At 43.9% G+C, this 16,987-nt stretch overlaps 1 protein-coding gene and 1 pseudogene across 1 annotated transcript in view; one reads left to right on the forward strand and one right to left on the reverse strand.

Annotated features, from left to right (window-relative positions):
• LOC138949082 (recQ-like DNA helicase BLM) overlaps positions 1-16,987 on the forward strand; it is an 87,244-nt gene that overhangs the window by 67,192 nt on the left and 3,065 nt on the right. The window contains exons 22-24 of the mRNA XM_070320822.1: positions 4,384-4,575; positions 4,937-5,070; positions 5,618-5,664. Of these exons, the coding sequence (XP_070176923.1) occupies positions 4,384-4,575; positions 4,937-5,070; positions 5,618-5,664 (373 nt within the window). The remainder of the gene's footprint in view (positions 1-4,383; positions 4,576-4,936; positions 5,071-5,617; positions 5,665-16,987) is intronic.
• LOC138951130 (uncharacterized) lies at positions 6,577-15,750 on the reverse strand (annotated as a pseudogene).

The raw sequence follows: 16,987 nt of genomic DNA on the forward strand, positions 1-16,987 counted from the left end.
CTTCGCTGATATTCACCATCTTTTGTCTGCTTCTCTTTTAGCTTCACCTTCCATGAAGCAACCGTAGCACGTGTGCCACTTTGTCCCTCTTCTCGATGTTTCGCGCGATGTCTTGCAACTCGGCATCGTACCTGTTCACGAATGATAGCCCTCTTTTCAGAAGTGGTGGACTGCTGGTAAAGTTGATGCCTTTCCTTCTCTTTCTTCCGGAATGCTTCCATGGTTCCATGTTCTTCATGCTTCCGGAGTTTCTTCTGCCATTCTGTGAGGTTTTCGCCTGCTGAAATCTCCCCATCCCCCTCATCTTCCTCATCTTCTTCATAACTGCAGTTGACGGGTCTTTTCAGTTTAATCCGCAAGTTGTACTTAGCACTTGAAGACGGCTCTGCTGTGTTTTCTGAAAGAGTGTAATGAGCTCATATCAGTTTCACGGTAAAAAATATAAATAAAACAAAATCAACAACACAAAATATACATACCCTTCTCCCCTCCCCAGCGGGAAAAAAACACACACCAAATCATTGTCCAGTAGAATAAGGTAATTGGTTTCTTTCTCTTTTCTTTCTGGTCATTGTACATGTTCCCATAGCTGAAAACTCCAGTACTACAGCCTTGTGTATTCCAGATTTAAAATTGTTCGATTTTAGTCTTAGACGTTTCAACAAGCAGATTTTACCAAATCTATATTAAAAATGGGGGCAGCCTGGGTACTGTAACATACTGTGTGTGTGTGTGTGTGTGTAATAATTTTCTTTTATTACAAAGAACAATCACAAAAGGAACGCCTAGCAATTAAACTCTTCTCTATCTCCCCTTCCTCTACCCCTCGACCCCACCCCCCAACACACACACACACACACACACTCTTACACAGACACACACACACACAGACACACACACACATGCCGCGTACATGACACTGAGCATCAGATTGTGGTCACAACAGCGAACAGTGCACTGTGTTTTTCTGGCTCTGTACCACGCTCGCCTTTCACGCAGTACCACCTCTCTCACCACTCCCACCACCACCACCCTGCGCCACCCCCTTCCCTCCTCCTTGGAACTGCGGCAGGCTCCCGTCCGTGGAGGCAAGGAAGATAGAGAGTGAAGTGGTACTGACAGTGTGCACACCGCGAAAAAAAAAAAAATCGACACTGGACAGTACTGTCGCCAGCAGCGTTGGTTACCTGCAGCCGTTGTGTCGTGTAGTGTAACGCGCTCCGTGTCAGTCAGCAGATACATAACTTTAACATCTTAAATGGGTAAATCTGTCAGCTACACGAAATACTTTGAGTTTTCTGTTTAATCCTTCTATTAACTTTGCTCTCCATTCGAATCGCTCGATAGCAGGCATCTTTGCAAGCCGGAGCGCGTTACTGACACCAACTTTGGTGTTGGGTAACCCATTCGTAGGAAATGATGGTCGAGATGAATTAAATCACGGAGAATACTCAAAATTCTGGGCATTTTCAACTGAATCCATTTCACTATAGGCCTACCATCACGCTACCCAAAGGTTAATAGAGTGGAAAACTACTCTGAGCGTGGGAGTTACCGACACGTCTGATCTACGTTACACCAGTGAAATGTAACTAACTCTAATAGACCACATATTGAATAAGTATTTACAGTTCCCTGAAATACATGTGACTTCGAAGACATTATATCGCTCATTACAGTGCCTTCGCGCAAATGTAAAACTTGAAAGCGAGTGATAATCCACGACAGCAAGGTCTCGTTCCGGAGTGCGTTACAGTTCACCGCATGCTTCAATCAAACATCCGTGGTATGGTGTATGTAACCAACTTCATTATGCATAATAAAACACATTTAATGCAACCTTCATCCAAATACTGGCACAAGGGAAAGCAGGAGAAATAAACAACAACAGGAAAACCTGTGAGCAGAGGTTCTATAAATTCGTCATTATTCTTGGTCGAGCGAGTTAGCCTACACGAAGAACGTAATTTCGAAATCGCGTTGGAAACCAACTCCGTCGATTAAGGAATTTTTACCATTAAAAGAGTGAATGGAAAGAAAGATGTGGTGTTACTGATTTTGTTTATCGTCAGGAAAAGCGAGGGAACGGGGGGAGGGGGGGGGGTGTGTTTTTTTCAACTGCTTCGAGATGTAAGTTACTTACACCAAGATATTGACACACCTTCGTCTTTGAAACCAACGCCTTGCAAAACCATTTTCGTGGTTTGAACTTAACGAAACAAAAAATAATAACCAATACCGATTTCCTGTTTTTTACAGACTAAAAAAATGAAAGAGACAGAAATCATGTATTAATACCTCTTAGTTTGTACTCCTCAGTAAGTTACATACACGACGAAAACAACCACCGTTGTGTTCCGTAACTACCGCTGTCTGCCACAGTGTTTTTTCGTGTAAGGTCAAGATAAAGGCGAGTGCGTTTAATACTATTGAATAACGAAGAAAAATAAGACAATTACTTTAACATAGCGACAATCGAGCGAAAAGTTTTCTGACGACAGTAAGAGCGCGTTTCCCTACACTGAGACGACTGTACTGGATGTGGTGTTGGTAACTCACGCCTACAAGTTCAGCACGTTCATGTGTAAAAAGAACAAAATGCGTGTCTAACGTTTCAGTTTGCATTCTGTCTTTCCAAACTGTAAGCTAAATTAAATAAGTGAAAGAAACAAATACAATCACATCAAGTGCAGGTGGGCGTTACGCTACACGGTATTCGTTTGGTGTTTGTAACGAGCTCCGGGTTCGGAAATACACTTCTTCCGTTATTATTTATTTTTCATAACTAAACTCGTGTTTTCCGAGTTTGAATCACTTTCTGGATTAAACAAAATTAAAATCATTATTATTCGTACAGGTAACAAAGAAAACGACGAAAACCCCTTGAAATGAACATCGGCAAATTTTGCCGGACTTCAGAACACGAACCAGTCATCAAATTGTGAAAACAAATCACCGACATCAACCCATAATGTTTTTAGAACAATAATATTATATTTTAATACAAGAATAACCACACAAAAAGTGAAAGAAAGCAAAAAAACAGTGATTTTTTAGTAACTGGAGGGCGTTACATGATGCCCAAAATGGTATCAACTTACCTTCCGCATTTTCGGCGCTGGGTGCCGGGTCACACATCGTGGACAGCAAATGAACCAGAAGATAAGTGGATATTAACATGTTCCAAACTTTTCGCGGGAAAAAAATAGGCAAAACAAAGCGATGAAGTATAACCGAAGTACGAAGTCTCGAAAATCGACGACACGAAAAAATAAAATAAGACCGAGGAGAACACATCTTCATAGTAATTTCCGTACGATATCATCATGAATGTCTCTTTTTTATTTGTTTGTGTTGTCCCTTAAATTTATCGTATAGTTTTCTTTCTGCCATCGTACATCAACGCCAGACAATGCCGGGAAAGTGCCTACGTGATTTCTGACACGAAAATCTAACGCCCGCCGTGACCCGAGAATATGTTGCAAAAAATAATACTACAGGCTACAGATGTGGTTTCAAGTGCTTGTACTGTGAGCTGAATCTTTTGTGCGCGTGTTTCAGTTTCATCTACTTGATTTTGTCTGTTAGTGTGCCACCTAGTTTCTTCGAAGTATACCTACCCAAGTAAGTGTCACAAAATGGCGGGCAAAATACTCGTGATTTTTGGGCAAATTCTGCTTCTCATAGCTACATTCTTCCCACCAAACCATTTTAAATACCATCAGCTCTTTCTTTATTCATTACTGTACACGTTCCATGCACACAACAAGGAAAACAACCTCACAGTCAGACAGAAAATACGTTTGAAGTGGCTGACTAGGCATTCGACGCCATTTCAGATTCTCCCCCATATGTACTCGATGACTATACACGCTAATTGCTTTACCAACAGCTGGAGACATGCTAAATTAAGTTCCCTGCAAAATATTGTGGTCTAGGACCCCTTCAATGTTGAGATATGTTAATTTTCATTTTGATCTGGATCGTCCTATTTATAGATTTGGCAACACATGTAACGTTGATGCAAGGGAGCTAACACCGCGGCTTTGTTGACATCCTCACTTTTTCAGAGGCGAGAACAAGCTGTAATGCATGTATTATGGTCCGCGCATGGTGACATATCGTCATCATATGGTCTTATGGTGCGTTTGACATCGATTATGGGCAAACTACACTTTGTAAACACGGGAGCGCGTACATATGCCTTTAAGTTATGAAGATCAGCAACATTTAGCAACATGCTTTCTTTTCAAAGATTACTCTCTCTGTTGTACTCTTTGTCTGCTTTCTTGTATTATTTCCTTCGTCAGTTGTTCAGATTTAATCTTCCACAGTCCCATTTGCTAAACCAATCGTTTAATGTTTCTGCTTTCTGTGTTCCAGCGACGGAGCACGGCAGTAAGAACTACGCCCTCATCTTTCCCAACGCCACGTTGTGGCAACTCGCGGAGAAGACGCCGCTGACAGTGGAAGAGATGAAACGAGAGATCGACGGGCTGCCTGAGACCAAGATCAACAAGTACGGCGCCCATCGCTTCACCGACATCACCACCAAGTACTGTGTCATGCTGGCCTGTGAGTTGTGCTTGGGTCACCCACATGCTGTGGCACACACTTGTTCACAAGATTTCAAAAGCTGCTGTATTTTTTTATTATCTCTTTTATATTTGTTTTGGAGGGTGACGGGTTGTGGTCTGCTGGTAAGACCTTTGTTCTGAGGTTCCTCTGGTTTTCAGAAGATCAGTGAACGTAACGTTTTGTTTTGTTAGAGATATAACTTTCCAATAACATATCTTTCTTGTTTTTTTTATTCCATGCATATTTTGTTCAGGTTATTCATTTTGGGGATACTTCAAGAAAGAACTTTGTTTGCATTTTCCAGAATGAGCTTCCCTGTGTACAATGATGTGAGCTCTAAGCATCTCTCTGTTGACAGCCATACAGGACGAGATGGAGGATGACAGCCAGAGCACAGCAGGGGGCGCTGGGGAGTGGGCCTCGCCTTACTTTGACAACTCCTCCGCCAATTCTGGAGGGCGCAAGAAAACGTTCGGCCGACAGAGGGGAAGGGTACGGATTTTCACTAAGGAGTGTTGTAAAAGTTGTGTGAGAACAATGGTTGTGTCTGTACATAATTGTCATATCAGAACAGAGTGTTTTGGATAGTGCCACCAACCAGGCATCATCTTCTACCAAACTTTCTCATGATTTACACATTCTGTATGCCTGTGAAGACAGTAAACACATTTTTTCAGCCTTTAAAAATGTGAAAATGGCCGAGGGAGACAGTTTCTGTCTATACTGATGTTCCCACATTCTGATCTTTGACTCATTGTTTCCCAGGTCCACTCGTATGGCTCTATCTGACCTGGTACGGATATATTCGTACTCACAGTCACTTCAGTCGCTTCTTGTAACGTCGATCTATGGCCTGCATTCCATCGTGTTGATATGCAGTTGCTACACAGTCACTACAATTCTGAGGGACCTGCTGCAGCACAGCCAGTGTCAGCTAAAAAAAAAAGACTTGGTCAACATTGGTGGGGTAGAAAGTGTTAAGAGCAAACCATTCATGCTTCAAGTTGATTCAGCAACTTGTCTTCTTTATGTGTTTCAGGGTGGAAAGTCAAGAGGAGGAAAGAAAGGAAAAGCAGCCTGGAAGAGGTAGGGCTTTAATGTTTTTAATTTATTCAATTGGTTGGATGTTCTCATTCTTCTTCATTCTATTTCATTGTTTTCTTTAGCATGGGCTTAGCCTACATATTTTCAAGGAGGCTGCTAAAATGTCAGCTTGAAAGGTTGAAGCTTTGGGGTTAACTCATTGGAGTCGCGCCCAAATTTGTCGTTTCGTTCCCTCAAATTGCACTGTTTTGAGCTATTTTCACAAATTCACAGACACACAACCACACAACATAACAATATAAAACAAAATGTTTCAGAAAGAATGATATGTGATCTTTATGAAAACACTTACCTCATGATTGAGGTTGTTGATCCCCCTTTTTGACACATGATCTGATGAGGTATCCAAAAGGGGGTCAAACGAGAGTTTTTGGCGCTTATCCTTGAAGTGCCTAGTGGTCACATATTTACAGGGAATGACGTGCACTTGGTCCTGTTCTTGAGTTGTTGCCGTGTAGCGTTCTGTGCCTTCAGCTTGGCGTGGCACACATGGCAGCCCCTCGAGCTACCCTTGTTCATGAAGTGTTGCCCAGTCAGACGGTTGAGATTATCTGCAACAGGGACGGCAGCACCGGTGTCGTCCTCAGCAGGAGGGAGTGGAACAAGGTCAGCACACACCGACGTGGCGAAATGCTCCAGGTTGATGGGCCTGTACAGCTGCGTAGTCACCTTGCTCTGTCTGGCAAGGTCTGTGGGCATGCCAATCCGATTGGAGCGGACGGTGCCCACCACCACTGTGTTCTCAGCAGCCAGACTACGGCCGAGCTGTGGACTACAGTAGTAATTGTCCACATAGAGCACATAGCCGTTGTTGGCGAGGACATCCAGCAGGCGATGGACAACATCAAAGGGCTTGTTGCTTACTCCTTGCTGATGACACATGACTTCCATGTTTCACACATAGCCGGACCCGCTTTCACACAGCTCGTAGAGTTTGATGCCTCACTTCACTGGCTTGTCCTTCATGTAGACTCTCATGTTGGATCGGCCACACCAGGGGCAGAGCGCCTCATCTATGCAGATGTTCTGCTCAGGAATGTAGACTGTCTTGAACAGCTGAAACATAAGGTACACAATGAATAACAAAATTGATTCAGCCAATTGGGAAATACTGACTTACCATAAATATAATGCAAATATACCCCCCGCGGGTTAGGGGGAGTCCCATATTGGTTGGGACTAGAAAGAATTTACCCGATGCTAACCAGCATGTCGTAAGAGGCGACTAACGGTTCTGTTTCTTCTCTTCTTTTGTCTTATTTCTGCCTTACCAGTCCTTTCACCTATATTTCCTTCCAAGAAAACTCTCCCTACTATTCCCTGCAGTTTTCCAATTCTTTTCTTGTTGTCTTATTTCTACCTGACTGGATCCATCACCTTTATTTCACTTACCAAAAGTCTTCTTTTCCACATCCTTATTTCTCTGCACCCCGCATGTCGTATGAGGCGACTAACGGATTCTGTTTCTCCTTTAACCCTTGTTAAGTGGTTCTTGTATAGAATATAGTCAATGTTTGTAAAGATTTTAGTCAAGCAGTATGTAAGAAATGTTTAGTCCTTTGTACTGGAAACTTGCATTCTCCCAGTAAGGTCATATATTGTACTACGTTGCAAGCCCCTGGAGCAATTTTTTGATTAGTGCTTTTGTGAACAAGAAACACTTAACAAGTGGCTCTATCCCATCTCCCCCCTTTCCCCTATCCCATCTCCCCCCTTTCCCTCGTCGCGATATAACCTTCGTGGTTGAAAACGACGTTTAACACCAAATAAAGAAAAGAAAGAATGCAAATATCAACCAAAATTGTGATGAACTGGCTGAATGTCGAAGAGTCACTGTCACATACAACATTCACATAGCGAAATTGATGTTTCTCCATGGATCTTCCAAACATCCTTTTTGCAGCGTCTGGTTCCACGGCTTTTGAAGGTTCGTGGAAAGTGCGGTCACAGCCTGTGTGCTGGTCCAGCCAAGCTTGAAACTCGGGTGTTCCTTTGCCAAATTTGTTGTCGGCCAAAGCACAAGCTTGACAGTACGTGGAGATAACTTCAAAATCCAGAATCAGCCTGGTCTGCACCTCTACGATAACTCCGACTCCATGCTTGGATGTGAAGCCGCGTTTTTGCCAAGTTCCATCGTAGCTCACAGTGATGTCGATTATTCCGTCATCATCGCCAAGGTCGTGGTGGGATTCTCCGACAGCTTCAGCAGCACTTTGCAGGTTGCTGTATGTCACATCATGGCAAGCCAGCAGAACCTTCTTCTTGTGTGCTCTGTATGTCACATCATGGCAAGCCAGCAGAACCCTTGTGTGCTCTGTATGTCACATCATGGCAAGCCAGCAGAACCTTCTTCTTGTGTGCTCTGTACGTTTTCTCATTCATGCTGCTCAGTCCTAAAACTGCAGCAATTTTCTGTAAAGCTGAATGTCCCTTCCCCAGTTCATGTACCACATGGTCATAAGAGGATTGATTTCAAATGGGACATCACCACGTAAAGAGTTGCCAACACGAGGAGAAGAGTAAACAACTGCTGACTTGTAGGGACGCTGTTTGCACTCCAGATGCAGGGCCTGTGCAAATCCTTGGGCTGGCGCAGCATCTTCTCTCATAATCAGACTGCCATCAAACTGGCATTCAGTACAGGATACACCTTTCAGCAATAGATTGAGCTGATCAATGTTGAGTATTGCCCAACACCTGCCAGTCGATTCAGGTTGCACAGTACCTGTATTCATATCTGCTTGGGGTTGGTTGGGAGAAGATGGCAAAGTATCTGTTTGTGGTGGGTCAGAAGATGGCAAAGCTGATGTTGATGCTGTGGAAGAGGGCGGTTCCAGTGTAGCGAACTTGCCTATCAGGTCGATCTTTCTTCTGGCTGCCACCACAGGCTGAGACTGGCTCTCCCCTTGCTCCAACCTAATAAATACACAAACACTGATTAATATTTAATAAAACATTCTGTGGTTTCATTTCGTTATGAGCTTACTACAATGAGCTGCAAATGTGAACACTCGTGCATTACATAATGGTCAACAAGTGCTTGTACTTTATTTTCGAACAAATGACCATGTCACAGGGGTTACAAGGGGGGGCCAGTAAGTCGGAAAATCCCAACTGGCCCCCAACCCCTGAACCAGCTGGGATTTCTTAAACCGCCTCAGCGGCTCGTACCCACATCCGTCGCTTGACAAACACACACACTAAAAACGTACATTAATTTAACAGTGATTCATATTAATTCATAATAATGCTTACTTATATATGTGATTTTTGAGTCACTTGAGAAAAAGTGACTCTATGTAATCGGTCAGTGTTAGTCTGGCCGGCCGGCCGGCCGTCCGTAGACACCACCTTAACGTTGGACTTTTCTCGGAAACTATCAAAGCGATCCGGCTCATATTTTGTTTAGTCGTGACCTCCAATGACCTCTACACTTTAACGATGGTTTCGTTGACCTTTGACCTTTTTCAAGGTCACAGGTCAGCGTCAAAGGAAAAATTAGACATTTTATATCTTTGACAAAGTTCATCGGATGTGATTGAAACTTTGTAGGATTATTCTTTACATCAAAGTATTTACATCTGTAGCCTTTTACGAACGTTATCAGAAAAACAAGGGAGATAACTAGCCTTTTCTGTTCGGCAACACACAACTTAACGTTGGGCTTTTCTCGGAAACTATAAAAGTGACCGGGCTCAAATTTTATGTGAACGTGACTCCCAGTGACCTCTACACTTTGACGTCTGCTTTGGTGACCTTTGACCTTTTTCAAGGTCACAGGTATGTCTTGAAGGAAAAAAATTGAAATATCATATCTCTGAAACTATTCATCGAATTTGATTCAAACTTTATAGGATTATTCTTTACATCAAATTATTTACATCTGTATTGTGTTGTGAATAGCAATTTCTTCCTGTCCATCTGATGCCTCATATAATATTCAGAACTGCGAAAGTGACTCGATCGAGCGTTTGCTCTTCTTGTTACTACTTATTAATACCACAAACACACACAAGACTTAATGACAAAAAAGTGTATGTTTAAATATATATAATAATGAATTACTTTGGTTCAATAAAAGAAAAAGTAGCCACAAAGAAGCAAAAGAAATCAAAGCATTCACATCATGTCACAATCACACACTAAACCTCACTGAAAGTTACCTCCTATATACCCCTCCATGAGCACATCAAGATGGGCTGAAGAGCCTTTGTTAAAGTTTTGGACACGGACAGCAAGAGCAGTGTCTATGGTGCAGTGACCAGCCCACCTTTCTTTCGGGCAAATTCTCTGGAGAGTTGAGTGGAACCCTTTGAATTTTGAGTTTTTTCTGCCAGGCACCTCTGCAACAATTGGGGATCGCCCAGCGGCTTGTAGATGGGCACCAGATTCTGGGCTGTATCACGGGGTAGTGGGTTGGAGTGGACAGTTTTTCCACACTGGAATAACCACTGCCTAGCTAAAAGGAAACAAACTTGCATCGGTCTCAAATAGCATCAAAATGCTGTAGAGACGATAAATAATAATAACCAACCATTTATCTGACAGGCAGACAAAAATTCGTTGAAAGGTACACCTGACGACGAACTAAACGCATCTGTCAGACCTGCAACAACGTCGGCACACTAATGGTTGCAGAAGGTTCGGAATGAACCCGTGCGAGCAACTGCGCGTTACCTACTCCGGACGAGAGCAGCAGAGAAGCCGAACTTGCTGTTTGACGATCAGCAGTTGACATGCCCTGAACCTTAGACTTAAACGATGACAAAATGGCAAGAAGTTCCGACTTGCTTAAACTTTGTTCTGGTTGTAACACCTGTGGTTTATCAGCCGAAGCTGCTTTGTCAACTGAGGGAGAAGTGGCATCTATCGACACTAGAATAGGTTCCTGCGTATCAGGGTTAAGTACACAAACTAATGACGGCTTCTCGCTAAGAGAACTTTTAGAACTTTGAGAGCTATGAGCAGTTGAAGAAGTTCGTGGCTTAGCGCCAGCTTTAACCGTTTTGCCCGATTGAGATACAGGTGAGCAAGTCTGCTTGGCAGAGCTCCTAGTTTTCTCTTTATCTTTGGGTTTGTCGACCATGTTGAAAATCAAAAATGAACAAACAACTGCTCAAAAGACATGTGGCAAAACGTTCAAAAACGCTAAGAAATCTTCTAGTTATACAAAATAGGAACGCTCTCACCAATTCCTGAAGAAGTGAAGAAGGACATAGATAGGTTACCAAGATTCGATGGCCTTCCCTGAGAGATAGGCCGATGGCTTAAGAAAAAGCTGGAGCACCTCAAAACACGTCATGCAACGTGGGTTGAAGGAAAAGGAATGAGTGTCACCGGTGTATGTCCGGCGCATGCGCAGGACACCGGTAGGGGAGGTAACTACCACGGACCATGCCTTCAGGGCATAGAGTTTTGTTTTTAAGAGTTACCTCCCCATGTTACCATGGATGAGCGCTTCAATACCTTAGCAACCAAACGAGGTTCATTGCTATCTATGTGAGTTGGTAAGTATATTAATTAAATGAAAGTTTACTTATAAAACTTTCGATTTATCTAATGGGAATACAGCACAATCTCTTGTTCACATTAAAAGGAACATTCTTTCTGTGGTTAAGATTGTTCTCTCTGGACGAAGAAAACTCGGTACGTGGGTGCTGGAAGTTGTCGCAACACAGCACCAATTCTTGGGATAAGCCCATTGAATCGCCGACAGGAATGATGACCTGTCCTGCCTGACACTCCGGTTACTTCACATCAGAGAGAAGCATACCACTTATGACATTCCTTCAAAGGGATTTGTTTTCTTCCAGTCTTCTTCTTCTTCGCTATATAATGTTGTGTGGGTGTGAATTGATTGTATGACGACTGACTGACTGCTTCATCTGACTATCAATCATGTATGATACTGCCACTTAGCTGTGTCGACTTAAAATTAAAGTCCTTCACAGGAATGTTTTTCTTCGAGTAAAAGGTACTATGTCTAAATCAGTTGCTTGAGTGCAATCGGGTTTAGGTGACCAGCCATTTGGTGTGATGGTGCCATGCTTGTGGATGGGGCTCGCTGACCTTGACATTTATATATATGTCACCACTCAGTTTACTTGAAGGGAATTGTCCCAAAGAAAGGGTGTGTGTGAGTGGGTTACTTCATTGTGGTCAGCTACAACTGATGCTGCAACACCAAGCCAACTAATATTTTAAAGCAGCAAGCAAAAGATGAGTTGGGTGTCTGAAACATTGACAAAAGCCAAATATAACTTTGTAAACCAAATGTTATTACTTGCAGGCTTTTTATGTTGTCTCGACTCTTCTACCAATGTCTGCTGCAGTTGATGCACAGTGTCACGCGCTAGACTGCTCTAGCGCACTTTTCAGTCTAAAGTGTTCAGCTCTCTCGCACACTACAAACAAACACGAAGATTTATGAACGTTTCCAAAATTACATTTATATAGGAAAGACAAATATTAAACATTCAGTGAGTTATACGAAACGAGTTGCGATTCGTCATTGACAGTTCTTTGATGTTTGTTCACCTTTCACCCGCCCCACTTAACTTTGAGTTCTGTCCTTGACGATGCGTAAGATCGACGACGATGTTCCCTCTTCTGCCACTTGTCCGTGGTTTCTGGGAGAGATAACGTTCGATGATATTGCTGCCCAACGGCCGCGCTGTTTTTGTCCAAGAGACCCCAAGTCCTCACTTGCCTCTGCGAAGTCCACTTGCCGAGATGTCGTAGACGTTGCCCTGATAATGCTGCTGCTCAACAGCCGCGCTGCTTTTGCCCAAGAGACCCCAGGTCCTCACTTGCTTCTGCGAAGCTGACCTGCCGAGACGTCGTGGATGTCGACCGTCTCGCTGTGGCGATGAAATCGCCCCGCCTCAACTAGCTGGCTGTCGTCCTGCTTGATTAGAGAGACCCCACGCATGGTCCACATCTGAAAGCCTACAACCAGTTACTTAGGCAGTAACATACAGCTTCCATTTAGCCACAAAGGAAACGAGCAGGGAACAAACAACTGACTCGGAATGCACCCTGCTCGTCCCCTAGGCTAACAAGTTTCACAATTTCACAATGATCGTAATATTTACATGAACACATACAAAAAGAAGAGCTAATGACTTCATATTTCTAAGGAAGTAGCATCGCTCCTGCAATATAAAAGACAGAATATTACTCACCCAAGTGAGTAGTGTGGCTCAGAGTATCAGTAAATCTGGACCATCTCCTCATTAGAATTGTGAAAGGTGAACTGCGAAGTGATTCGAGAGTATACGTATCCTTTAGTCTGGAACCGGACAGAAACGACTCTCTACGCCAGAAAACTGCTTGAGAATAGAGTCTGGCCGAGGTGGCCATTTGCTAGGCCGTAACTTTGGCCAGAGCAGCGAAAAGCACAGCTGCGTCTTCCTTCACGGCATCCTGTTTGAACGTGAAAGGTTCGAAGGATGTGGTCACGTGCGGCATCGTTCGATCGACATTGCGACATTGCCGTAGCACCACTGACGTGAGGATCTGCACGATCGAAATCGCGAACCCCATGCGTGGCCGCCGTAGCACCACTGACGTGAGGACTCGCACGATCGAAAACCAGACGACCCTCTTCCTGAACTGCCGCAGCGGAACCAGGAGTAGTCGACGGCTAAAAACTCTTGACTGGAAACTCCGAAACGAAGTGACCGGAAGGAGTCTTCGACATACCTGGACCTCTGGAAAAAGAGGAGTAGCTTCCGTCGACCTCTGGTGAGAAACACCGTGAGCGTGAAAAAGTGAGGGAAGAACCCCGGGTCCGTAGCCGAACTCGAGCGTCCCCAGTTTGAAGAGGGGGTTGTGGCCAGGTAGTCCGCGACGAATGATGTTTTGGTTGTTGGCAAGATGAAAAAAACTCGTGAGTAAATAAGCTCTGTCGCGGGTCATAATATTTCTGAAGAAGGATGTCTCCGTGACTTCGTCTGTTGTCCAGTACTCTGAAAAGTCGAGTTGAACAACGAGCCCCATCGCAATAGTCATGGCAACAAACACTTTCATTTCCTGCCATGTCGTCTGCACCCAGGAACGAAATCTCGAGTGCTCCTTCAGCTGGGCAGTGGCGAGATAATTTGCCGCATATCGATTCGTTTCTTCAGCTATCGACTTGTAATCATCCTCAGTGATGAACAAATCAAACATCTCAGCTGGAGTTTTTCTCCTCAGTTCGTCACGATCGACGGTCGGTCCAGGTTCGCCAGTGAATCTGAGTTCCGCAGGTACTCGGTCACCTTCCTCCCAATTATCGATCGAAAAGTGCATGACACCTTCCTCATCGTTGTCAGGATTGCCAACTAAATCCTCTTCACCAAATCCCATAAACTCTTCGTCGCTGTCACTGTCAAAAAACAGCTCTAGAAACTCTTGATGATCAGGTAGTCTCGCCATTTTAGCGCTCGCTTGTCTCTGGTAGGAACCGCAGAAAACTATTGGAAAAACGCGGTCTTTTACCTTCTAAACCAATGAAAAAGCGGGTTTCCTGCGATGTGGAGGCCATTTATGTATCTAAGAAGCGGATTGGCTGGCTTGTGGGTCAATATTCAAAGTGGGCATGCTATTTTTAAGTTCGAGAATGACATCACTAGCTTTTCCCGTACCTGTGCGGGAGCCGCACTGACAGAGGAAGGGAAGTAACCCGTACATATGCGGGAGTCGCAAAGAAGTTCTCATTTCTGGTTGATGTTGATGTTAAAAGTGCACCCCTGTAGTGAGCACTGTTGACAGACTTCTGGAAGTTGGGTTGTTGGAACATGTTACGAAAGCTCCTCAAATATCAGCGATACCTCTTCTCCTGTCTGAATTCAGATTGCTTGCAGTTGTTACAGGCGTGATGTCGCGCTTTGTGACAGTGGTGGAACGAAAGCTGGTGACAGTGGCAGTGGTGTTGAAGGCAGATATGACACTGTTATAGCTTCAATGCTGGTAGTGTCAGCTGTCTTGAGGTCAGATATGACACTGTTATAGCTTCAATGCTGGTAGTGTTAGCTGTCATGAGGTCAGATGTGACAGTGTTATAGCTTCAATGCTGGTAGTGTTAGCTGTCATGAGGTCAGATATGACAGTGTTATAGCTTCAATGCTGGTAGTGTCAGCTGTCTTGAAGTCAGATATGACACTGTTATAGCTTCAATGCTGCTAGTGTCAGCTGTCTTGAAGTCAAATATGACACTGTTATAGCTTCAATGCTGGTAGTGTCAGCTGTCTTGAAGTCAAATATGACACTGTTATAGCTTCATTGCTGGTAGTGTCAGCTGTCTTAAAGTCAAATATGACACTGTTATAGCTTCATTGCTTGTAGTGTCAGCTGTCTTGAAGTCAAATATGACACTGTTATAGCTTCATTGCTGGAAGTGTCAGCTGTCTTGAAGTCAGATATGACACTGTTATAGCTTCAATGCTGGTAGTGTCAGCTGTCTTGAAGTCAGATATGACACTGTTATAGCTTCATTGCTGGTAGTGTCGGCTGTCAGGCATATGCGTGCATGTCACTAAATCAGTTTGCATATAAAAACACATGTTACATTTTTTAGAGATAAAAGGGAAAGGTGCCAAATTTGATAACTGTGACTGTTGGGCACATGTTAGTTGTAGCGCAAACACTACAGGCTACTTCAGGCAACGCAGTTGTCTCCTAAAGCGTCTTCTGACTGAAATGGTTTTAGAGACTTATTGTTCAGTCAGAGTGTGCTTGAACTTACTCTTGCTGGACGCTGCCATAGTGTCCTGTGATTGTGTGACTCCGCCAGGCTTGCGGATGGGGCGAGCTGACCCGGGCTCATCACCGCCTCATTTCTGTAAGAAGGAAAGGTGTATATACCTGCCTTCCTAACGGTCTCGCGTGTGCGCCACGCAAGTTCACAAAGCTACTTAATCCAGTGTTTAGCAAACTCAGACTTGAAGGTCACATAGCAGCAAGCTATATTGGCGTCTCTGATGTCTACAGAGGCCATGTAGAATCCTTGTTTCATGAGACTAATAATAGATTGCAAGGTGTCCATTTTGAAGTGCTTGTAAGTCACCAGATTGTTCAGACCATTGAGGTTTAGTACCATTCTCTTCTGTCTGTCTCTTTTAGGACGTACAAACACAGTAGAGATCCCCTCACCATCACTGTGCTCACACATCTCTATTACCCTTTTACTGAGTAGTTTAGAGATGTCTGCTTCTAATACTAATGCCTGAGTCTTATTCATATGTGTTTGTTTGTAACTTTCCTGCACCACTTCTGTATGGTGTTCAAAATCAATATGACAACCTGTAACCATATCTAAAATCTTCAGATCTGATGTCAAATCAACCCTATTAATTTAGATTTACCAAGCACAATGTTATTTTGCATATAGCCCCTTAACCTGATCCCCACCGGCTAGTAGACCTGCGGGGGGCTCACTCCGTAAAGGGGGGTGAGCGGGGGAGGGTTGAACCCCGGAGTCCCCACCCAAAGGGGAAGGGGGGTCCGGGGTTGAGCGGCCAGAAATCGGCGCGCTCAACAACCTTTGTTGGAGGAGGTCCAACTTTCTCTGTTTGGAACGTCTCTTACGCAGAGCGTTAGGAGTGGGGTCCGGGCTGGGGGCCCAACGTCCCGTCCCATAACGGGTCTGGTCCGAACCAGACATGAGTTAATTCTGTAATAGAACTAAAGAAGGAAGATAGAGCTAGCAAGCAGACGATAGCAGAAGATCACAAAACCAACGGTATTCACACCAGAAAAACGTCGAAAAAAGTACCGTGACACAACACACGAGGAGACTTAATCTTCTTTATATATTTTTCTTCCAAGAAGAGTAAGCCATGAGAATCACTGACGAAATCAGACGGTAAAAGATCCAGGAAACTAGACCAGAAGCACTGACGATGTGTATACGTCGGCGAAAAGAGGTGAAGTGACAAGTGACTCGCCCTCGTTGGCGTATGACGTAATTCGGATGACGTAGTTAGCGCTAAGCGCTACTAGCGCCACCCGCAAAGGGCGGTCACTCTGGGGTATAACTCTGGTTTCACTTTCGTTTTCTTTCGGTGGTTAAGGGGCTATATGCAAAATAACATTGTGTTGGTAAGTATAAATAAATAAGAAAATTAATATAAATTTTCATGTTATCAATACAGTTTGTAAGGCCAAATTGAAAATCACGGCATCAAAGTGCACAAAGTTAGATCGCGCACTTCCCGGCATGCCGCGACATGTGTACACTGAACTCGAACTGCGCTGAACATTTTGCACAAGAATAGCAAAGATTGAAGTGTGCACATTTTTGATGGTCATGCGGGGTTTTCTT

This window comes from Littorina saxatilis, linkage group LG1 (genome assembly GCF_037325665.1).
Source record: "Littorina saxatilis isolate snail1 linkage group LG1, US_GU_Lsax_2.0, whole genome shotgun sequence".
NCBI classification, from domain to species: domain Eukaryota; kingdom Metazoa; phylum Mollusca; class Gastropoda; order Littorinimorpha; family Littorinidae; genus Littorina; species Littorina saxatilis.